Genomic DNA, 10,656 nt, shown 5'->3' on the forward strand with positions numbered 1-10,656 from the left:
CTGAGCCTATCTGAAGCCAGCAACCAGGAGCTTCTTCTGGGTCTGCCACACAGGTGCAGGGTCCCAAGGCTTTGGACCATCCTCTGCTGTTTTCCCAGGGCACAAGCATGGAGCTAGATTGCAAGTGGAGCATCCAGGATATGAATTGGCATATGGGATCCCCTATGGGATCCCGGCACATTTAAGACAAGGACTTTAGCCACTAGGTTACCACGCCAGGTCTTCTTTTTATTCTTCAAATTTTTAATTTTTTATTTATTTTATTTTATTATTAATTTGAAAGTCAGAATTGTAGTGAGAGAGGGAAATACAGAAAGAAAGACATTTTCCTTCTGCTAGCTTACTCCTCAGATGGCCACAATGGCTGGTACTAAGTCAGGCCAAAGCCAGGAACTTCTTTTGGGAATTCCACATGGGAGGCAGGGGTCCAAATACTTGTGCCATCTTGTGCTGCTTTCCCAGGCCACTGGCAGCAGAGTTAGATCAAAAGTGGAGCAGCCAGGATTCAAACTGGCATCGGCAAAGAAAGCCAGCCCTGTAGGCAATACCAGAATGGGGTTGGCACAAGTGGTCGCTGAGAGAGGCAAGCCTGCAGCACCATCTGGGAAGAAATCACCTCTCTGGACTGAGGGTGAGAGACCTCAGCAAGCCTCAGGCACTCTGTGTCAGCACGCATGGTGCTCCCAGCTGGCCAGTCTGGAGCCACTAGGGTTTCTCAAGTGGAGACACTGAGGTCTGAGGAGCACCTACATGAAAGATGGCAGAAGCTTCAGGCAGGTACTGCTGGTAGAGCAGAGAGCACCCTGTCTTTTTTCTCTCTGGCATAAGCTTTCTATGTGCAACCATACCTGGTATTCACAGCCAGCGCAAAACTTAATGAACACTTTGACCTTGCACCTGCCTCCCAATGTGATCAGCTGTCCTGCAGTCTCAGCAGGTCTCAGTAAGTGCATCGTACTTGAGATACTTTTCAGAAGTATTTTCCTTTCTCATTGTTTTGAAAGTGATTCTGAGGAATTTGCTTATAGTCTAATACTGGATGGTTGTATCTCAAGGATGCATGAAGCAAACCATTATTATGCATATTCATTGTCAAATACTACTTGCCTTAGAAGTGGCAAGGGGTGATATGGGGTGAGATGACATAATTATAGACAAATAAAAAAAACATTGTACAAAAACTGTGACTCTTTAGAGTATTTTGCTAAGAAGTGTTTACTTTAGTTGAGAGACAGAGTGACAGGATTTGTTTCCCTCTCCCAAAGCCACGATGGCTGGGGCTGGTCAGTGGATGCATTGGAACTGAGTCCTGGAGTCTAGAACACAACCCAAATGGCCCACATGGGCAGCAGGGATCCAGTCACTTGAGCTGTCATCAATTCCCTCCCAGGGTATATGTTTGTAGGAAGCTGGAGCTAGGAACTGGAGTTGAGTATTGAAACCAGGTACTCCAGTGTGGGATATGAGCATCTTAACAGTTGGACTAAACACCTGTACCCCCTTTCTATGACTTTTTTTTGCAACTTAATAACAATTGATAGCTCTTTCAAAATAAAAATGTTAAAAAGTCCACAAAACTATAGGAACAAGCATTACCAACAAAGTGATGTTTCTGGAAAAACCCAAAATGTTTCAGGATCTCATTGTTGCCAAATAAATAGGCTTACATCCGGGGCAGGTTTACTTACTGGTTGCCTACAGGGCGACCTATCCTCGTAGGCAAAAGCAATGTTTGCCGGGGGGAAAAAAGTTCTGTTTTTGAATATACTATTGGGATTTGGAAGCTTAAGGAAGTCAAGTATGAAAGGTCCTCAAAGGATTTATGGGAACTGAAACTTTTTCCAGGCTCAGCAGGAGTTGATGAAGCAGCTCTCCATCCTTCCTCGTGACAATTATAGTCTCCTGAGCTACCTCTGCAGGTGAGTCCCCTGGGATTAGCCGTGCCATTTTCCACTGCAGCAGAAAGGAGGCCCTGGTTAGAACAGGACCAGATATTCTGGTCCAGTACCTTAGAAGGTCAGCTCTATTCACACAGCACTAAGCTAGCTTCCTATACCACGGAGGGTAATTTTAAGGATTCCCAATTTTCCAGTTTGCACACAAACCAAACAAGTCACTTCCTTCAGACCTGTCCTAGCACTGCCTGTCACCAGGGAACCTATGAGAGAATTCAGAGTCTTTAAAATATTTTTGGAATTATCCCTCATTCTCTGAGCTTGGCTCTAAAACGTAGCACTCCATACACATTCTTCCTGGGCCATCCATGCTTTCCTTTTTCCATCCACCCTCTCCAATCATATGCTGTACCTCAAGCCTGTGGCATCATCCCACATGTGTGCTGACTCAGGGTTGCTGACTGAGATCCTGGATCTTCATTCCACCCAGACCCAATTTCTGACTTTTTTTGCTTTTTTATTTGCTGGTTTCCAGATTATAAAAGTTATCCTTGGTTGATTATATAGCAACCTATAAACAAGAAATAGAAATTATCCATACTCCTACTGTAGTGATAATCGCTGTGATCCTTAATGTGCTTCTGTGATAGACCTTGCTTTATACACACACACACACACAAACACACATGTGGGGTCCAAATTTAAATACAAGTTGGGATTACATTGTACATCTGAATATACTCACATAAGAGGTTATAGTTTGCCTTGTTTTATTCTGACTCTATTCTATATTGTATGCATTTCCCAATGTCGTAAAACAAGACCGTAAGATAATAAATAAAGCTGTGCTTCTCTACACCATTTCATCATTTGGACACATCACCATTTGTTAATTTCTCTCTGTGTGGAAGTTTCTACTCATTTTAAAATGATTTGTGCAAGTATCTGGAAATCCCCTCACTGATGTGCTCACTTTTTGCTTTGAGTGAGTTTGAGAGCTCTAGGCTACAAATGGATAGAACTATAGTAAAAATTCAGTTTCAGTTATTGGGTACTTGCTGGAAATTTGACATGTTTTGCACTGAAATGGAAGGATGAGGGCGAGAAGGCACCATGGAGTCCTTGTCTAAAACCTCACCAATAAAAATTTCCTCTCTTAGCGACTTGGGCAGAAAGGGTTCCAGAGCTGGGAGTTAAGCCTGTAAGGCAAGACTGTAGTTCTTCCAGTCTCTTCTTTGCTCACTTGAGCAGGATCCTGCCTCCTGCTCATGTGACTCCACTCCCACCTCCAGCCCTTTACCTGGTCCACAGCAGCGGGGCAGGAGCCTCCTAGTTTTTCTCCCTTCTTTAGCCTTGGCTCTTTCTGGAAGATGCTTATCTTTTGGGCATTCCTAAGGCCCTGGGGGAAGGAACTGGCTCTTGATATCTTCAAAGATACCCTCCTAGCAACTTCTCATTTTCTACTCTGGGGTTTCTGGGATCCTTGCAGGTTCCTGCATGAAATCCAGCTGAATTCTGCTGTTAACAAGATGAGCGTGGACAACCTGGCTACAGTGATTGGTGTGAATCTCATCAGGTCAAAAGTGGAAGACCCTGCTGTGATCATGAGAGGTAGGATTGCCCCTACAGAGGAAGTGGCACCAGTGACAGCAGGATCCCTGAACTCTCTGTGCTGCTCCATAGCTTGCTAAGTTGATTCTCTTGATTGGATTATACAGTGATCTTGTGAAGTAGGTGGGGCAGGAATTATGTCCATTTTCTAGATAACAACAGGAAAGAAAGGCCAAGGATTTACCCATTGTTCACATGGCATGATAGGCTAACATGCACATAGCTAGTATTTCTTCATTTTTCATTACCATTAAATATGTGTAGCCAAACAGAGTAAATAGTTTCAATTTATGAACCAGCTCATGAAGAGGGCACTCATAAAAATGTGTCAAGGAGGCTTCTGAAGTCACATCTTGTCCTTATGAACCCAAGTCCTGGCCCAGACGACTAATATCTGTCATAAGTGTGGGGAGGCAGTGTGCCTGGCACATGCTTTCTCTGTGTCCTATGAGAAACCAAATGTCATACTGAGAGCCACCTTGGAGGAAAAAGATGTCTTGATTTTTCTCATTATATTTCTTCTTGTAACATGGCCTACTTTCTTAGTCAAAGACTGAGCCAGTCCATCATAGGCATCAAATACCTTAATGGTTCTTTGATCCTACTCTGCTACCCATCTTCTATTTCATCTCTTCAATACGCCAAACACTTGGAAAGGATCGTATGAGGAGTAAAATGAGGTCTGTGGGACGCTTCAAGGTTACATGCCTCCTGATCTCTTTCTGCTTTCTTTCAGGGACACCTCAGATCCAAAGAGTGATGACAATGATGATCAGAGACCATGAAATCTTGTTCCCCAAATCCAAGGATGTACCCTTGTCACCCCCTGCCCAGAAGAATGACCCCAAGAAGGCCCCTGTGCCTCGCAGCTCTGTGGGTTGGGATGCTACTGAAGACCCTGTAGTTTCTAGGACGGGCAGCTTCAATAATGTAAGATACATAGCTTCCCTGATCCCATCAGACTCTTTTGCTAGTCCTACTCATGCCGGATGATGGGAGTTCTGCAGGGAAATTTGTGGAGTTTGGGCAGATGCCATGGGCATAGCTAGGGTGGACCAGGGTGAGGGCATTCTGAAAGCCTGTCCTCCAAAGTCTCTTCTCTAATGGCTGCTTGGGTTGGAGTGCAGGGAGCAGGTAGAGACGTGTTGCTGATCTCCAAAGCCTGAACAATGGGAGTCCTCACTGAAGCTCTGCAAATGTAGGTCAGAAAGTTCATGGTCTAGGGCAAAATATAGACCACATTGCAAGTATGTTAGTGGGAACTGTTGAAAATCCTGAGTGAAGATCGAGCAAGAACTGGTTTCCTGCTAACCCATGAAACGTGATTTCTTTCTCAAAGTATGCGAGATGTTTGTGTCATATTTCTCATTCCCTGATAAACCTTCTCAGAAATGTCATCCCCTCCTTTGCACTGAAGGGTTGGGGCGCACGTTCTCAATGTCGAAAAGCTCTGCAGACTCTGACATGTAGACTATTTGAGGATCATCATTCACAAAGGTCAAATACTTTCATATACTTATAGGGACACATGTTTTTATAAAGAGCAGGCAAACTTAATGTAGCAACTTGATTCATTATGTGTGGCCAAGAAAAGAATGTAAGATTACTGGTTGACTAGACAACTAAAATTACTTATAAAATTACTGTTAAACTTAAAAATGAAAAAAAAAGGTAGGTAGTGGTTGTGGTTTTCCTTGGTTGATGTCTGTCTAGAAGCTACACAACTTATTAGCACTCTAAAACCAGATAGAAATGTTTACACTTTATGTGAAGAAATCATCCCAGCATTCCTTGAGAAGCGCTGTTAAGATGCTGATTTAAGAGGGTCTTGCCATCTATTGTTAGCTATGGACAGCAGCCATCACACTGCACACTTCAATTCTTTTTTAAAAAAATTTTTTTTACTGGAAAGCAGATTTACAGAATAAAGGAGAGACAGAAAGATTTTCCATCCACTGGTTCATTCCACAGGTGGCTGCAATGGCCAGAGCTAAGCTGATCAGAAGACAGGAGCCAGGAGCTTCTTCCAGGTTTCCCACATGGGTGCAGGGTCTCAAGGCTTTGGGTCATCCTCGATTGCTTTGCCAGATCACAAGCAGGAAGCTGGATGGGAAGTAGAGCAGCCAGGACATGAATTGGTGACCATATGTGATCCCGGTGCTTGCAAGGTGAGAATTTAGCCACTGAGCCATTGTGCTGAGCCCTGGACAATTTAAATAGATCACCTCTGGGAATGAGTGCCTAGCCTAGTGATTAACACTCTGGTGAGGTCACCCATGTCCCATGCTGAGTGCTTCCTCACTCTAGATTCCTGCTGACAGGAGGCAGAAGGTACCAGATGAAGTAATTGGATTCCTGTCACCCATGTGGGAGACCCAAACTCAGTTCCTGGCTCCTGGCCTTGACCTGCCTAGTCCCAGCCATTATAGACATTTAGAGGAGTGAGCTATTAAAGGCATTTGGATAGACATTATCCCTGTGATAAACATTGTAAATATTCTTACCATTTTTTTCACTTGTTTTTTCAATTAGCATGTGTGGCTTGCTTCCTTTGCTTTGGTTCCTTTTAATTGGATGGTTAAGGAAATCTATGACAGTTAAATTCATTGAATTTTTCTGGCTTCTGCTTTTGAGTCATAGAAAGACCTCCCATTCCAAGGTTATAAAAGCATCCTAGTTAGGATTCTTTTACCAAAAGCAAAACAATCGATTCATCTGTAGCGTATGGGTTGCTGTAAGCTCAATTTCCTTATGGAAAACGAATACCATACAGGTAATCAACCAGTGTAATAAGTCAAGGGCCACTCCTCTACTCGAGAGTGTCATATATATGTAACCAAGAAACAATTTCTTCGAAGTCCTTGTTTGGGGAACACAATACAGGGTGGGAAAGAATCTTATAACCGCCATGGCCATTGTTTTCCAGACAAGCGACTCAGAAGCCACCAGCCCCTTTGGACCACAGAGCGACGGGCTACTGGACGATAACAGCAGAGTGCCCAGGGACAAACCAGGAGACTGGAAGATGCAATCGCGAAAAAGGACTCAAACACTTCCTAACCGGAAATGTTTCCTGACATCAGCACTGCAAAGCCCCAACAGCAGCAAGATGGAGATCTTTCAGAATGAGTTCTGGTCCCCTTCTGGTGAAGTGAAGGCAGGGGAAGGACACAGGAGAACCATGTCTCAAGATGTGCGCCACCTTTCTGACTCCCAGCGGACTTCCACCTACGATAACGTCCCAATCCCAGCAGGGTCCTCACAGCAGGAAGTGGGTGCTGTCTCTTCCCCTGCCTGTGACACCAAGGGAGACACCCTTGCCAGCCCACGCTCGGAAACTGGGTCTGGAAAACAGAACTCTGAAGAAGAGGAATTTCAGTCTCTGCAGAGGGTGGTCCGGGAACTGCGGCAGGAAATAGAAACACAAAAGCAAACGTATGAGGCACAGATTAAAAAGTGAGTCATGCACCCAGGAACGCTGGGTGGCACTTGGCCTCCCTTAGAAGCAAGAGGAATTATTCTCACCTCCCAAAGAATTCACACTGTAAAATTCAGTGTAAAGAAGACAGTGGCATGTGGCAGGCTAGAGAGAGAGAGAAAGTGAGAAAGAGAGAGAGAGAGAGAGAATGAAGGCAGGAAGTGATGAGATGATTAAATTTGTGAAAACTGAACTTAGGATTTGATTTATGAAAATTTAAATTGCTAATTCATCTCAGTCAGTACTATCCCAATAAGCTGTGACTGCTTGTGAATCAACATGCTTGAATGTACTAAAACGAGCTTTTTAGTTGTTTCCTTTCAAAGCCATTGATTGGTATTGCAGCCATTTCTTGAGTGCCTCCCAGGTGCCAGGTGCTGAAACGGCACTGGACAAGAACAGATAAAGCTCCACTAACTTCCAAAGCTGTGTTTCTAGTGAGCATAGATTTTGAATCTACATGATGAAGTATATGTTCTGTGAGATGGCGGAGAATGCCATGGAGTGGTTTGGGAAACTGGAGAGTCTGAGAAGGGAGTTTCCAATGATAGTAGGGGAGTTAGGGAAGGTCTTCTTTGGGGACATTTCAATCCTATAGAAGATGAGGGAACAACCAGGTATTTTTGGAAGAACATGACAGGTAGAGAGAAGCAGAGGTGTGGGGGCCATGAGAAGGGGTCAGAAGAGAGCTGCAGCAGAGAGCCAGAGGAGAGTAATTGAGGAGACCAGAGCACAGCAGGGTGTTGTCAGCTTCTGGAAAGCCTGAATGAGGCAGAAGCCTCTGGACAATTCCAACTTGCTTTTTGTTTCATTGGTCATTGACCTCCTGCTAGGCACAGACTGCAGCAAGGAAATAGAAGGAGTAGACCTGTTAGGAAGTCACAGCCACAATTACAGGCCAATTCCTAAGATGCTTGGACACACCTGGGGAAATGTAGTTTTGAAATTTCTTTCTCATGTTGGATTCCTTAGTCAGTCTTTGCATGTATGAACACAAGTCATAAGAATATAATGTGAATTAATGGTTTTCCCCATCTATGTCTACTTCTTAGTCCAGAGCTGCCCTTCTAGAAGCAAAATGTAGTGCTGTGTCCAGGAACATAGCAACAGTCATAGATGAGATGATGAGACTCATGGGACATCCTGGCAGTAAGCAGAGCAGTCCAGAGCAGGCACACAGTGCACTCTCACATGGTTTCATTTAAAGAGTAGAAGAAGAACCAGCTGCCAAAGCAGGGCCCACTCCTGCTGGTTAGGACAGAACTGTCTGAGCCCACTGACAGGCTGTCAGCCACAGCAGAGGGGCTAGGTTTGATGGGAAGCAGTGCTCTCTCTGATCTTTGTGCTTCAGAGCCATCTTCAGAACCCTGTGAAATAGATAAGCTCCATTGTATAGCAGAGATGAGGATCAGGAGGTATAAAATACTCCTGAAGGTCACAGACCTGATCATAGGTAGGCGAGGCAGGTGAACCTGGGTCTACCAGTTGCCAAAGCCCAACCAGTTGCCAAAGCCCACATGGATTCCATCCTGGTCCTGGACTCCATGGTTAAGAAATAACCCAACTTCTCCCTTTGGATCTCCCCTGGAACCCAGATGAGTATAGAGAATGTGAAGAAGAAAATTATAATGGTCCATAGAAATGAGACCCATTTAGCTTTCAGAAGAGCCAGGCAGGCATAGGCCGGGTTCTGAAGTGGGTCCATTATAGCCTTGTAGATAGAATCCAGGACATGGACTCAAAAGAAATCTCAGGTTGCCACAGGATCATGAGCAAGCATTTTGGGGAGCCAACATTGTTGTGAGGGAGCCCACCATAGCATGAAATTCTAAGCAAATTTCTAATCACACAACCTCATTCCATCCCCCCACCCTGCACATCTGAAGTTGCTTCATTTGGCTTAGAAATGATATGTGTGTATTTGTTTTTAAGGGTTAATAAGCACAACCTAGAAAGGGGACACCCAGGACCATGTATGGATTTTGGCCAGTAACCATGGAAAATTCAAGGAACTGAGAATCCTGCAGATATTTCACTTGCAGTAGGATTCACAAGAGGGGGTGGGACTCTTAGGACCACTTCTCTCCATAGATGACTGCCTTTGCTTCTCCAAACTCTGGTGCCCAGTAGGACTTCCATAGGGAGCGTAATGGCCTGTGTCCACCCTTGAAGATGAGACTTTCACAGCTTTTATTGAGCGGGACTAATAATACACGTATAGGGTGATCCTTTCTTACAAAGAAAATGAGACAGAACAGCATAAAAATCAACAGCAACCATAGAATGTTAAATGAGAAAGGATGGGCTCAGGCGTGTTCGGAGAATTGAGGCTTTACTGAGAAATCTTCAGGTAGGATAGGAGTAAGGGGTATGGGTTGAATATGGTTCTTATGATCAAAGGAAAATGAGCAAGAGGTTGGAGGCCAGCCAAGGTGGAGGCAGAATGTAGCATTAATGCCCTATTTGCTTTCTTTTCTTATAGTCTGGAGAAGGAAAATTATGATGTTTGGGCTAAAGTGGTGAGGCTCAATGAAGAACTGGAACAGGAAAAGAAGAGATTTGCAGCCTTGGAAATCAGGCTCCGTGATGTGGAACGTTCCCGGGAGGACGTTGAGAGGAGGAACAAGGTTTTGGAAGAGGAAGTCAAGGAATTTGTCAAGTCCATGAAGGAGTCCACAACTGATGCTTGAGGATCCCAGGGGTACCACATAGACATCTCAGAAGAGGCCCATCTCTGCCCTCTTAGTGCTCCTTGACAACTGGGAAGCAGAGTTACTCCCCAGTAGGAAAAGGACACTTAGGGAGAAAGCCCTGCATTTCCCAGCAAATAAAAATTGACCCGGTTTGCAGGCAAATGTGAGCTGGGACACATGTGGACTTCTGTGGCCACCTATGGCTGCATCCAAAGGGATTGTAATTTTGCAGTGGCCTCAGGATGTGTGGCCTGGAACCTTCCTTTGCTGAATGACCAAGTCCAACAGAGCTATCTGAGGCAGGCTGGCCTTCCCCAGAGGCAGGACTCAGGATTTATATTTTTGGTTTTCCCTAGGGAACATCTCATCTTGCCGATTGACCTCAGGGCATTTCAGACACAGGGACAGGAAATGGTATTCAGCATTTAAGTGTTCATTTTGGGAGGACTGTGTTTTGGGGAGACTGCACCTGCTAAAGTCAAAATCTCATTCTACTCCCACCACAATGCACATTCTCCAGGGGTTCTCAGGTTTATTGGAACTGAGAAAAAACAAGCAATAAATTGTATTTATAAAAAAATTAAGTGGCAAACTTGCAATCAAAGAAAGGACAAAAACAAGACTGTTGTTGATGCTTTGAGCACATTTGTGAGGATTTGTAGAGGACATCTCTTCCTAGGGCAGATGTGCTTCTCTGTGGCATGTGGGTTGGTGAGCTGGGCATGGGGTTGGATTTCAGTTCTTCCTTGCCTTTCAGAGTCAAGGGCCTAAGAACTTCTTAATATATTGTGCCGCCAGACACTGGTGGTATCATCATGACTTATTTACATAGTATTTACATTTTATTAGGTATTATCCAGAGATAATGTAAAGTATATGAGAAGATGAGCATAGGCTATGGGCAGATGCAGCACCCTGTTATCTATGGGACTTTAGTATCCCAGTATTTTGATAGCCAACACCCCACAGATAGTGTGGG

At 44.5% G+C, this 10,656-nt stretch overlaps 1 protein-coding gene across 4 annotated transcripts in view; it reads left to right on the forward strand.

The window, feature by feature from the left end:
• ARHGAP25 (Rho GTPase activating protein 25) overlaps positions 1 to 10,297 on the forward strand; it is a 76,232-nt gene extending 65,935 nt beyond the window's left edge. For all 4 annotated transcript variants that reach the window (XM_004580078.2, XM_058667908.1, XM_058667907.1 and 1 more), the window contains 5 exons: positions 1,846 to 1,919; positions 3,385 to 3,506; positions 4,243 to 4,436; positions 6,433 to 6,962; positions 9,467 to 10,297. In XM_004580078.2, coding sequence (XP_004580135.2) covers positions 1,846 to 1,919; positions 3,385 to 3,506; positions 4,243 to 4,436; positions 6,433 to 6,962; positions 9,467 to 9,674 — 1,128 coding nt within the window. In that variant the 3' untranslated portion in view covers positions 9,675 to 10,297. The remainder of the gene's footprint in view (positions 1 to 1,845; positions 1,920 to 3,384; positions 3,507 to 4,242; positions 4,437 to 6,432; positions 6,963 to 9,466) is intronic.
• The last annotated feature ends 359 nt before the right edge of the window (positions 10,298 to 10,656 follow it).

This window comes from Ochotona princeps, chromosome 8 (assembly GCF_030435755.1).
Source record: "Ochotona princeps isolate mOchPri1 chromosome 8, mOchPri1.hap1, whole genome shotgun sequence".
Lineage (NCBI taxonomy): Eukaryota > Metazoa > Chordata > Mammalia > Lagomorpha > Ochotonidae > Ochotona > Ochotona princeps.